Source organism: Xyrauchen texanus, chromosome 44, assembly GCF_025860055.1.
Source record: "Xyrauchen texanus isolate HMW12.3.18 chromosome 44, RBS_HiC_50CHRs, whole genome shotgun sequence".
Classification (NCBI taxonomy): Eukaryota; Metazoa; Chordata; class Actinopteri; order Cypriniformes; family Catostomidae; genus Xyrauchen; species Xyrauchen texanus.
The window spans coordinates 5,719,221-5,733,394 of record NC_068319.1 but is presented as its reverse complement, the minus strand read 5'-3'; the positions used below and the strand labels follow the sequence as shown (position 1 = coordinate 5,733,394).

Genomic DNA, 14,174 nt, shown 5'->3' with positions numbered 1-14,174 from the left:
AAATTATATTTTGCATAAAGAAAATGAAGCCATTAAGATTTTTTTGCATTGTAACATATTCATGAAAGTTCCGCAAATGTTACCCCACAATTCCAATTACTGCAATGCGAAAAATATGGTTATTACAAAATATGTATAGTTGTATAAATTTACAGAAAGACAGACAGACAGACAGACAGATAGATAGATAGACAGATAGATACTTGGTTTCACTTACACACAATCTCTGCCTGCTGATCATTAGGTCAATGTCTTCATTGATTTTGCGATATTTCTCTTCAGACTCTGGACTGTGGCCTGAATCTTCAGCATCAATATCAGGGCTGTCACAGCCGTTTAGACCCTTCTTCCTTAGAGTCTAAACAAAAGACACATCATAAACACTACAGTCAATAAATAAAGTGAAAAAAGCATACTTTCATAATTTTCAGCAAATACAGAAATAAACAGATGAAAAAGGAAAATGCAGGTCTTGTTAAAGGGATAGTTCACCCAAAAATAAAAATTCTCTCATCATTTCTCTGACTTACTTTCTTCAGCAGAACACAAATAAGGATTTCTAGAAGAATATTTCAGCTTTGTAGGTCCATACAATGCAAGTGGATGGTGGGCAGAACTTTGAAGCTCCAACAAGCACATAAAGGCAGCATAAAAGTAATCAATATGACTCCAGTAGTTAAATCCATGTCTTCAGAAGCATTATGATCGTGTGGGTGACAAACAGATTAATATTTAATCCTTTTTTCACTATCAATCTCCACATAAACCTTTGCTTTCACATTATTCTTTCTTTTTAATTTTTTGCGGATTCACATTATCCATACATATCGCCACCTACTGGGCAGGGAGAAGAATTTTAGTAAAAAATGACTTAAATATTGAACTGTTTCTCACCCACACCTATCATATCACTTCTGAAGATATGATCACCCTTTATGCTGCCTTTATGTGCTTTTTGGAGATTCAAAGTTCTGGCCACCATTTACTTGCATTATATGGACTTACAGAAATATTCTACTGAAATATTCTTCAAAAAATCTCAATTTGTATTCAGCAGAAGAAAGAAAGTCATACACATCTGGGATGACATGAGGGTGAGTAAATGATTAGAACATTTTAATTTTTGGGTGACCATTTCCTTTAACACTAAGGAGCAATTTCCTGTTTGACCACAAGAGGGCTATATTTGAACACAAATGAGCATTAATCATATGATGTGAAGCCTTTGAGTCTCTAATTTGAGAAAATACACACCTAAAATGGAACAAAACTGTACAATATTCACTGAGCCATTACAATTGCTCATACTCAAGGTTTGTGATCTGAAAAAAGCCCTAATCATTACTCAAAACGCCTCGTCCTAGACTGTTTTTTGCTACAGACATGTTTAGGAGAGGTTTACTCTAAGCAATTAGACTTATGATTTTCACTTATTAGACCAGCTCAACACAGCTAAGACCTGTAAACCATCCTAGGCTGGTTCAAGCTGTTTGTTTTGTTTTTTTCAACAGGGTAGAGGAGAAAAGTGGGGTTTGGCCATTATTTTGTGGGTCACACTTAAAAACCCCTCACCTAAAGTGACAGAGATGCATTCAGCTTGGCATTTCATTCTGCTGGGTCTCAGCATTTCGCTTGCCGTCACCCTGCCACATCACTGGGCCACAGCAATTCCACTCATTCAAGACATGTCCACCTGTCAGGGTCTTTGCACCTGTCTAACAAATCTCCCAGTCTCAAGAGGAGGGGATGGACCGGGGTGACAGCCAATCACGGCCCTAAACCCCAGAGATGGCCGTAGAAGGCTATTTTTTGCCCCAGTGCCACCCAGCAGTGGCCCAGCAACCCTACACCAATCCCCAGCCCCCCATCGCACCGTCTGTGGGTCACTGACACCTCCAACTCACAGCCTGCCTCAATGCTTTTAGCAACACGACTCAATCGCAAAAGCCTGACATCAGCAGACTAAACATTCAGACTAGCATGGGCCGCTCCAGACCAACAAGGTGTGGGCCGTGTTCAGCTGAGCATTCTTAAACAGTTTATCACACACCAAAGACAGACCAGAGGACAGTGGGCTAGAGCTGTTCAGAACCCATAAGAAAGTAAAATCACAAATGAGATCTCTTTAATATCTCAATTGATTCTCCTAAAACTATTCGAGCTTTTTATCCCATATTATACATTGGACAACAAGTGCAAAAATACATAAAATTATTAACATGTCATAAGCTGTTTAGTAAAATTCACAATTTTGTAAATGCATTATCAACAGCAGATTTTATCCACCAGCCTAACACAAAGTAATCACTATGCTAAACCAGAGACTATTTAGCACCTCTATTAAAATGAAACTGAGAAATTGGAATACACAACATTCTATGGATGTAGAAAGGAATTCTCGCCTTACAGGTATAACAGCCAGTCATCTTTTAAATACAGACATCACCTGTCAATCAAGTCAAGTCAACCTTTAGTTATAGAGCACATTTCAAAACAACAGAAGTTGACACAAAATGCTTTACAGATCGAACAATAAATAAACAATGACATAGTGAAATAAAACAGATTGATATAAAGTTAAATATAAAACATAATAAAATAAATAAAAAACTTTAAATACAGCATCATGTATTTATCCATTTCAAACTAGTCAAGGATCTATTCAAAAGCTACAGAATAAAAATACGTTTTCAAATAAGATTTAAAAATGGCTAATGATGAAGCTGACCTCACATGGAAAGGGAGACTGTTTCATATATTAGGACTTATCACAGAAAAGGCACGGTCACTCTTAGATCTATAGCAGCAATGAGAAACCCTCAATAAAAGTTGATCAGAAGACCTGAGTGCTCTGGTGGGGGAGTAAGGGAGGAGAAGGTCACTGATATATTTGGGCGCGAGACCAGATAGTGCCTTGTAGACATTTTTAAATTGACCCTGAATTTCACAGGAAGCCAGTGTAGAGATGCTAAAACGGAAAACGTGATCCCTCTTACTTGACCCTGTTAAAAGCCTAGCTGTCACATTTTGAACCAGCTGTAGGTGGGTTAACGCAGTTTGGGGGAGACCAGTGTACAATGAGATACAAAAGTCTAACCCTGATGAAATAATTGAGTGGATCACAATCAACTCGAGAATGTGTAGCTAATGCGCATGCACTAGCTTATCTGAGGTAAAGAAGCACAATTTATGATTCCAGTGATGTCAGATTCTACTACTGATTTGAAACAAGTTCTTTAATTATAATCTTGAAAACCGTTTTGGAGATTTCGGTCTTTCCCCATTCAAGTAGATAGGAGCTGCTATTGTATGCTGCTTGTTTACAGAAAAATAGCTGCCCAAGAGTGTTCCAAAGATGGCCGCCAGTGGACTGACTTGCCAAAATGACTTTGACTAAACACTGTGTTAGTATTTGACTAAATGACAGATAAAAAAGCACCAAATTGAATGTCTTTGATGTCAACTCATATGTCTCATCCTTTTCAAAAGTTGACAAGTCTATTTATTTGTTCTCCCAACTTTTAACAATAATATGCCTAGCAGTGTTGGGAAGTAAACTAAAAGTATTTTGCTAATATTTCTAATATCGCTAACTGAACTATTTTTCAATAATGTGACATTAGCTTCGCAAAATTTTCTTTCGAACAATTCATTTAACAAACTGTTTAAAATAAATGATTCATTTACATATTTGGTGCTGGGAACTCCAATTCATCGGTTCTTTATTCATGCGATAATCTAATCAGCCAATCATGTGACAGCAGTTCAATGCTTAAAATCATGCATATACGAGTCAGGAGCTTCAGTTCATTTTCACATCAACCATCAGAAAAGGGAAAAAATGTAATCTCAGTGATTTGGAGCTGGCATGATTGTTGATGCCAGACGGGCTGGTTTGAGTATTTCTGTAACTGCCGATCTCCTTTGGATTTTAACGCACAACCGTCTCTAGAGTTTACTCAGAATGGTGCAAAAAACAAAAACCATCCAGTGAGCGGCAGTTCTGCGGACAGAAACTCCTTGTTAATGAGAGAGGTCAATGGAAAATGGCCAGAATGGTTTGAATAGACAGAAAGGCAATGGTAACTCAGATAACCACTCTGTATAATTGTAGTGATCAGAAAAGCATCTCAGAATGCACTTCTCGTCGACACTTGAGGCAAATAAGCTACAACAGCAGAAGACCACGTCTGGCATTTTATTAGGACCATAGTGTTCCTAATAAAGTGCTCAGTGAGTGAATATATAAAATATTTTCTTCTTTTAAAAGCCTCAACGCAGATAGCTTCTGTATGCGAGTAGCTTTCTGTAGTTTAACTGCTTGAAGTTCTATGTAGCTTGTAACATGATAAACTCCAAGTTTCAAAGTAGCTTCCCCAACAATGATGGCTAGTTGTATTTTATTATTTGCATTTAGCATTGTCACTGGTCGTTAGATGGTTGTTGAGCAACCATGTTCCAAAAACCATCTTGTCCACCTAAGTTGGTTTGTTCCTCATCCAAGATGGTCCACCAGCTGGGACCAGCTAATGATCAGCTCGGATACCTAGAGCCCATGTTCCAAAACACAGAAACCAGCTTAAGCTGGATTTTTCAGCAGCGTAGAGGAGAACAGAAGTAAGGAGAGGAGGGACACTGCCATCAGCACCTCCTTCTGCTCCCTGTCTTCTCAACTCTATGGAGGCTTGCTCCCAATTAAACCAGCACTGAATCTCTCCCACATGGCAAAGACAGCCCCAGTCTGTCCGTATGTAGACACAGCGTCCTATATAACGCTAGCTGCTAACCTTCATCTGAGCAATTATGTTGTACGTGCCATAGCAGGTGGTAATGCGTGCAGACAGCTGAGACTGCAAGGCCGATGCCATTTGCTGGCCAGCCGCTGATGGACTGAGTGACTGAGTATGTCACGTCACCTTGTACCCTCCTCTGAAGTCCTCATGGGTGGTCTCCATCCACCTCAATTTGAGCTCATTATGATCCACTGTGTCAGGAGACTTTAAACAAGGGCAACATTGAGAAGTGGGAGTCAATCCTCAGCACACTGAAAATTGTATTGCTGATAGGTTGCTCAGAATGTTTCATAGCTCAGGAGACTTCATAGAGTTTTCAATTGTTTCATTCAAGACTGTTTCAGATGTTTCTCCTAAATGACTTGTGAAAAAAACGAAATAGATACAAATGAGACAATAGTCTATTGTTCAGAGGATGCTCTGTCAAGACATGTGAGACTTAAAGGAGCTCTCAGAATTATGATTCATTAAGGTATCAACTTTGTCTGAGACGTTTCTCCTCAAATGCCTAAATAAATATGTATAAAAAAGCAACACAAAATAAAATGAACACAAATGAGACAACTGTTGACATACTGTAAGAGAAAAGAGCTATACAGGTAATACAAATAGCATCGCTCAAATATTTTGGTTTGAGAAGAATTAGATGAGACATTTTGAGTTCATATTGAAATCTCTCACTTTTGATGGTAGATTTTGGTATCTTGCGAATATAAGCAGAGATTGCAACATTGTTCAGATCTCTTCTGAAACTATAGAAGCACATGTGAGATTACTGTGGTCTTTTTCTTAGAAGAACAATTTGATACGTAGACTTTATGCAAACATCTAGGAGATGAGATATTAAAGAGATTTTTTTCCCCTAAGGGAACTCTCACACACCAAGGTGGCATTATTTTTGTATTTTTAGCAAGACAAACCACATGCAAGATGCCCAAAAAGGCAATCAAGATGAGAGCATGTGACCACAAAAAAAGAGCTCAGTCGACTTATTGTCTCACGCATTGAGAAAGATATTCCACCTCTTCAGACGTGCATGTGTGTCATGTTTGCCTGCGTGGAAAGTTGTTGATTTACACAGTGAGTCACAAGCAGGCACAGTTGCTGCCATTTATGCAACACAAGCTACCGGAACAGGATGAAACCTAATTTTTGGGTGATAAACAAAAAAACAAACTTTAACTTTATTTGTGCTACCTAAATTCTGATGTCATAAATCATTAGGCTTATCACAAGCAGATGGATCTGGGTGGAAAAATGCAGACCGTACTGGTTCCGACCATAGAAGAGCCAGAATCCCATTAGGAATGGAAAGACAGAAATACGGGTAAGCCAGCGGGGACGCCCCCGGACCTGCGGCAGGTCGCATGGCCAATGCGTGGCACTGTTTGGCCCCTTTCCACCAGCTGCTCCAACCACAACAGCTGGGCAACGTTTAGAAAATGCCACACTGGGGACTTCTGGGCAATTTACGTTCTTTGATGCTCTCAGTACTCTATAATAATGAATCAAAGGCTCTCTCTTTTACTGCCACGAGTTGAGAGCCGTGTGTTTAGTATTAAACACACCCGCGAGTGTAATTACGAGTGTGCATGGAACACATCCGTGGCACTAAAACCAAACCGGGCCCGTGGATACCCAATATGACCACGAGGAAGAGTGTTCCAAAATTTAGTGGGGTGCAAAAAAACAAAATAAAATACAATTTCCAGTAAAATATCTAAACAAGATACATTTATTTGAAAAGCAAAACATTTTTATCAAGTCTTATTTTTCAGAGAAATCTAGCAATGGCCAATTGGGGAAGAAAAATATATTGATTTTCCTTTATTATTATTTTGATAAATTGTTTACCGCATTTTTTCTTGTTTTTAGCATAAAACATCCAGTTATTTTTCTTCTCGAGTAAATGTATCCTGTTTTAAAGGAATGTTCCAGGTCCAATACAAGTTGAGTTTAATCGACACCATTTGTGGCATAATGTTGATTACCACAAAAAATATCCCCCCCCCAAAAAAAATTCTACCCCTTTTTTTAATAAAAAAATATGAAAGAACACAAAAAAGCTGTTACATTAAGGCACTTACAGTGAAAGTAAATAGGGCCAGTCCATAAACATTAAAATATAAACTGTTTTTGACTATACTTTTAGTGTGATAACACCACGTACTACTAACCTTATCAGTTTAAAGTTATATCCAATATTGGGATGTCAGGGTTACGTCGTCATGATAATTAAGTTATAATATTGGATATAACTTTATGCAAATAAGGTTAGTAGGCAATTGTATCACAATAAAATAATGTCAACCTGTATTATGTTTACGTCTTGTGGCTATACTTCTAAAACAGTGTGTATTTTAATGCCCCATTCTCTTCCATTGTAAGTGCCTTACTGTAACCTGTTCATTATGAGTACACTCTCCCTTTAAAGTTAAGGATGTTTTTACTGGAAGTGCATGTCCTGGAATTCTTGGGCAGTTTGACTGTCAGTTCTTGGAAAACCACACCTTACAACCTCTCGTGCCTCACAGTTGACGTGAGCCGATTGCGACAAAATTCCTTTCTGGTACTGTAAAGCCTGCATAGTTTTGAGGATCAATCCAGGGGTTATTTGTGGTGAAAACAGGCCCACATTATGAATTTTTATGAATTCCCTCCAGGGCCTTGCTGTAAATAATTCAACATTATCATGTCATGTCTTTACATTAATGAAAATGTGATCGCACAACAGGCTTTGCAGCACTGTGTCGTGTTTTCCATTGTAGAATATTCAGTATAGAGGACAGTATGGTTATTCATGTTAAATTATTACTGATCAAGACACTTTTGAACACAAAGCCCCTCACTGTATCCCAATAATGGGCTCTTGTGGGCCCCAATTGTTCATCAGAAATAACTGTATCTGACACGAAGCTCTGCAACAAATAACGACTGAACTAGCTTAAATAGCCATAGCAGCTTTGATCAGTTCATACAACAATGAGATATTAGAATTTTTCATTTTACAATTTTCGACATGTTGTGCATTCTGAGATGCTATTCTGCTCACTACAATTGTACAGAGTGGTTATCTGAGTTACCATAACCTTTCTGTCAGCTGGAACCAGTCTGGGCTGCATTACCCACAGCATCGTAAGCTTAAGTTGACAGTATAGGCCATTAGCGCCATTAGAGCCAATGCTTTCTACGATCTACTATAAATAAATAAATAGCCCTGGCCATTCTCTGTTGACCTCTCTCATCAACAAGGCATTTCCTTCCACAGAACTGCTGTTCACTGTATGTATTATTTAAATTTTTGGCACCATTCTGAGTAAACTCTAGAGACTGTTGTGCGTGAAAATCCCAGGAGATCAGCAGTTACAAAAATATTCAAACGAGCCCACCTGGCACAAAAATCATGCCACGGTCGAAATCACTGAGATTACATTTGTTTCCCTATTCTGATGGTTGATTGGAACATTAACTGAAGCTCCTGACCCGTATCTGCATGATTGTATTGTATGCCCTGCACTGCTGGCAAATGATTGGCTGATTAGATAATCGCATGACTCCAGCCAGGTCTCCTAAGCAACCAAATTTGCCTGGTTGCTAGGGAAGGTAGAATCACATGGGGTAACCTACTCATGGTTTCTATTGTATGTGGTTCTCGCTCTCGGTGGGGCGCATGTTGAGTTGTGCGTGGATGCCGCACTACATCTCCACGGTAACGCCAGGTGATTAGATGCGTGGATTGACGGTCTCAGAGCACATTGGGAATTGGGCATACCAAATTGTGGACAAAAGGGGAGAAAAATACATTAATAAATAATTTAAAAATATATATATAAAAAGAAAGGAACAAAGAAAGTGCTACAGTGTTTCCATACACATATTTTTAAGCAAATTGTGGGATATTCCAAAACATTTTCTGGATGGAAATAACAAGATGCAAATAAATGACAATAAAATGCACATTAAAAAACATATATGCTTGGTTGAGGTGAATAAAAAAATAACATATACATATATATATATATATATATTCCTATAGAATTTAGTGGAGTCACATGACTTCTAAATAGAATTTAGAAGTCATGTGACTTTAGATCAACAAGCCATGTGATCAACAAGCTCAGAGAATATCATTAAGATATTTGCATCACAAAGTTTAATATGTGGGTTGGTTTACGGCTTTGTTAAAATCCCTAAACATAAGTTGCCATTAGCAACAGTAACAGTATAATTGTCTTAGAAAGCACCACTAATAAAGCCGCCCTCCTTTCACTCTTGCACATTCTCTTTCTCTCTCACCCTTGCTGTCAATTAACAGCTTTTGTCTTTTGAACTCTTTATCAAGGGCAGCATATCCGGAATGAGGCCATAACGCCTTGATAAATGTTATTGTTATCACGCCAACAATTAGCAAGAGAATGCGGGTAAAACTGAACTACTCTGTGCTATGTTGGCTCTGTATGGGGTCTTGGAAAACCTGACTCACACAAACAAGGTTCAGATTATTTGTGGAATGTAAAACCGCCCTGTGATGTCGTACAATCGACGATAAAGAGAACAGGGCGGTAAATACTGCATTTCAAACTCTAAGCATGAGTAGATCAGAACAATGACCCAATGTGGGCTGAGGTTAGTACACGCTTGAATTTCACACTGTGTTTTCAAGTTTACATTGCTGAACAGATGACAGAAACCGCCGGGGAAGTGCAGAAGAGCGTGCAATGAGAAGTCACATAATCAAAAGAACTCCTCATTCTCTTTGTTTAAAGTGTGAAAAAGCCACCCTATCGAGTTTGATTTAAGCTTTAGTGAAGTATGCAGCTGTCTGTGGTCACCCTGAGGTCTTGATCAACATGCAGTTTTTCTCAGATGGAAAATCGAGGGGGGAAAACAAGCAAGGGTGTCCTCTCTCCAGTACTCCACACCTATTCTTCTCCATTTTCCTTGGCACGACTGCCGGGCCAGAGCTATTTTTAGCTGTGCTGCTTTCTATTTTTAGAAAACTACCACTTTTGAAGCGTTTAATTGGGAGGGACCACATTGAACACAAAGGGCTAGAATGGGGAGGGGCATCTGGCACACAACTTGGGCATCTGCTCCTTATTTGAGACACTTTGAGAACCTCAGCCTCTATCTGCCCAGGACAGAGAACGGAAAAGGGCCAGCAGGGTAAAGAATGCAAAAGTCCTCCATCGTATAAATAACCGCGAGTCTAGGGCCAAGAGCGTAAAATACAACACGTTGTTAATAAGTGAAGCAGTAAACTCATGTTAACCCCTTTGTGGAAAAAGGAGGGGTGAAAAAATGCAAAACAAAGACATCTCTGTTAGGTCAAATTCCAGCAGAGATGAACTGTGTACGTCACAGATTTCTTTCAAGTGCGTGTAATGTTTGTTTTACAGTTCTTTTCACAGGTTTCTACACAATCACAATCAAATCTCACATTGGTCGTTTTCTTATTCTTATTTTTTTATGACATTATTTTTACGGAGATTACTATGCAAGTCCATTACACATCTCTCTGGAATACTTGATTCTGATTGGCCAGTCACCACTTTATGCAGTCAAACATTGATCACAAAACGATTAATTAACGACTGTCCTAGGCAGTCGATTTCCTACATCGCTGTGCTAGTTTTATTTCTCTCATATCACTCCGTTCCCTTTCTTCATACATTATAAAATTATTTAAACTTAAATCAAATGTCTTGTCAACTTGTTACTTGATAAAACAGCCACACAATAAGCATGATAATGCAGTCAACCAGTCGTTATCGCAAAATAAACTCTTTTGGGGTGATACAAGACTGTCGCTTGACCAACTGTCTGCACGTTATCTGCTACATATCTCCTACAAAACATTTCTGACAATTCAACTTAACGTAAAATATGTAAACTATATTTGATTAAACTGTTGATAAAATCGAAGTGGACATTTTCTGTAATGCAACAAGCACTTTTTCCTGGCATCGTCTTGATGTTGTGATTGCAATGTGATGGTGTTAACACAGCACAGTATTAACCAAGCAAATCTAATTAGCGATTTTCATCCGTCAATCGTCATGAAGGTTCAGCGCCAATGGAAGACCGAGAGTTCCTGCCATCATGTGTGCAAACAACCAACACTTTTGGCAAACAAATATGCAGGAGAAACACATTTCTTATGAACATAAATTTAACCAAATACATAACAATCAGCACACTTGAATGTGGAACATTTACGTACAATAAATCTTTTTACACAAAGAACTGTGAGCTAAAAAAAAAGTAAAGTAAAGAGTAAATGATGACCTCATTTTCATCCCTTTAAGAATGCACTGGCATGCATCTACACGAAGACAAATTATCTCCATTTGGAGAGCCGAAAATCGTTTGAGGCAAATGTACCTGAAATAAAGCCAGTTTAAAAAGTAGGTTGGCAATTTTTTCTTCATTATACATATGAAATGATATCAATGTGCCAAATGCTTGAGACATGTTTTCTCAGAGGTTTTTTGTGAGTGAAATCGGAGGGGCAGGGCCATAGCAAGGTAATCTGGGCCCCCTGAGTGTATCTTGCTCTGGTTTGCATTCCTATTAAAAAATACAGTTTGGAATTTGTTGTTGGGCCCCCTGGACCTTTGGGCCCCTAGAAACGTTACCACCTTTCACCCCACTAGCTATGGCCCTGCGGAGGGAGGAAGGGTTGTCACCTCCAATATCTTCCAGCACAACACTAAACACCAGAGATCAACCACCGTGTGCCCAGAGCTTTTCTCAATCTCATTAGCTGAGCCTGTAGTCATTAACAGCGCGACCTTTGGAAATAATTAACATTTTCCTTCCTCGCGCCAATGTTCTCGGTAGCAGAGGGGAAATCAAAAGGTGTGGGGTCTGGGAAGTGAGTATGTTAGGGGGAGGACATTGGGTTATAGGGCACGTTGTCAGTTTTAGGATTAAAAGAAGCATTTTTAGATTACACTAATCAAGGAAATGGGATTATCCTGGCTCCTTGCTGTCTTGGCAGAGTGAGCATGAGATTTGCCACGTGGAGACGCGATGTTTCTTCACTCATGAGGCAAGCCGTGCTGTTTCCTCTCTAAAGCAGTGCGACTAAACCTTTTTGACTTCAAGACCTTTACACTGAGCATGATGATATTCGCAGGTCCCCTCCGTCACTTTGATTCTTGATTTCTTCACGGTTTCTTCACGGTTATTTCAAATGTGCACTCAGTTGGTTTTTTTATGCAATTTGACCCTTTGCTAAGCCCCACCCTAAAAGTGTTACTGACCAATCCTATTTTAGCAAGTGTTGCTTTCTGCCATTTTCAAATTAGAAGCGTTTGCTTTTTTCCATTGAGAGTCTATGGGAGTCTATTTTAATGTATTAAAATTATCCAAAAATATGGAAAAAAAAAAATGTTGGTCACTTATAACTGTGACATGTGGTACCGAGACAGGACACATGTGTTCTTTTACTCTATTTTAAATCTTTAAATAATCTTGAGAAGTGCATGCTGTGGATTTTATAAAAAAAAAATGGTTTTCGTAATTAGTATTTTTGTCTTGTTTTCCTGTTAAAATATCGAAATATTCTTAAAACAAGATATTTAGTCTTGTTTTCAGAGAAATACAGAAACTACTTTTACTGGAAAGCAAGACAAAATGACTAATTATGAAAATTATTTATCTTAAAGTATGTGTCAGTCCTCAATCCACAATGAACATGTATATCATCAGTAAAGACACCTACATTTGCTCTGAGGTTATTTAAAGCTAATAATTTAATTTACGTATTGATTCAGGTCAAAGTGTCGATCGCGAATGGAGTTCACACCACCATATTAAGTGTGTTGTAAACACTTTAAGATCAGGTGCGTCTGTGCTAAACATTTGCCATCGTTTTGATCCCCACAGTTTTTAACCACATTACACTGTAATGTAACAATTTCTCTGAAAAAAAAAAAGGTCAGATAAAAATGCTTTGCAAAGTTACACTTCATTCCAGCCTATGTTTGAATAATATCCATTCAGTTTATGAGATTATTTGGCCAAAAACTGTGCTGTTCACCCATTCAATCTCCCACTCATTCCTATGGGAAGATCTGCTAATCTTGTCAGAGTGAGCAACGGTAGCTAAGGGGGGCGGAGCTTGGCAAAGTTAGCCAAGTCAATTGCTCAGCTTCTAAACAGAATAGTATTTTGGAGAAATGCGTTTAAAATGATGTACTCTCATATGAGATGAAAACTCTAGTCAAATCAGTCTGAAAGAAAAAAGCTGCTTTATTCTACATATGGTGCTGGATGCAAATTCATCACATGACCTGCTGAATATTACTCGCTTTCATCCCAATAGCTTTCACTTGTGGAATAATTAAACATGGCAGACTGGGAAATTTTTACAATGACATCAGTAACTGAGAACTTCTGTTTTTGGGTGATGCTGCATCTACGCCGCTAGATCACGGACAATAAATTCTCCTTGCTGCCCAGTAGGTGACGATATGCACAAACAATGCGAATTGCCAAAAACAAAGGAAGAATGTGAAAGTGAATATGGAGATTTATAGTAAAATTTTGTTTCTCACCCATCATATTGCTTATGAAGACATGGATTTAACCACTGGAGTCATATGGATACTTTTATGCTGCTTTTATGTGTTTTTTGGACCCTGAACGTTTTGGCCATCACTCACTTGCATTGAATCAACCAACAGAGCAATTATATATATATAATTTTAATTTTTGAGTGAACTATCCCTTTAAGCCAGTAACTGAAGAGAGTTTGTTTGTGTGGCACCACCAGGCCTCTACAAAAGTCAATCGACGTCTCTCTGTGTTTGTACTAGAAAAAGGGACTTTTCCAGGGGAAATATTTTTCTCACAGTTCCCATTGGGAGCACCATGGCCCTTCATGCATGTGGGGTGGGAACCTTCAATTTCTCTCGTCCCTGTGAGAGCCCGTTGCTTCCCAAAGTCAGGCTTGACAGGTGGTTTGTGAGAATTGAAGGGATAGCTCACCCAGAAATGAAAATTCTGTCATTGTTTACTCAGCCTAATGTTGCTCCAAACCTGTATGACTTTCTTGCTTGCATGAAACACAAAGGGAAAACGTTATATCATGAAAGTGAATAGTGACTCTGGCCTGTCAAGCTTTAAAAAGGACACAAAAATTTAAAAACACTATAAAACAGCCATAAAAGTAGCCGATACGACTCATGCACTATATTCCAAGTCTTATCAAACCATTTGATCGCTTTATATGATGAATAGACAGAAATTTAGTTGATCATTGATTTGATTTAAGAGTGAATAACTTCATTTTCAATCTGTGATCAAAGTGATCGTATGTCTTCAGAAGACTTGGAAAATAGTTTAGAGTCGTTTAAATTACTTATACTGTAG

At 38.5% G+C, this 14,174-nt stretch overlaps 1 protein-coding gene across 2 annotated transcripts in view; it reads right to left on the bottom strand.

Moving 5' to 3' along the window:
- LOC127636628 (myocyte-specific enhancer factor 2C-like) overlaps positions 1-14,174 on the bottom strand; it is a 54,389-nt gene that overhangs the window by 8,658 nt on the left and 31,557 nt on the right. For both annotated transcript variants that reach the window (XM_052117283.1, XM_052117284.1), the window contains exon 5: positions 218-358. In XM_052117283.1, the coding sequence (XP_051973243.1) occupies positions 218-358 (141 nt within the window). The remainder of the gene's footprint in view (positions 1-217; positions 359-14,174) is intronic.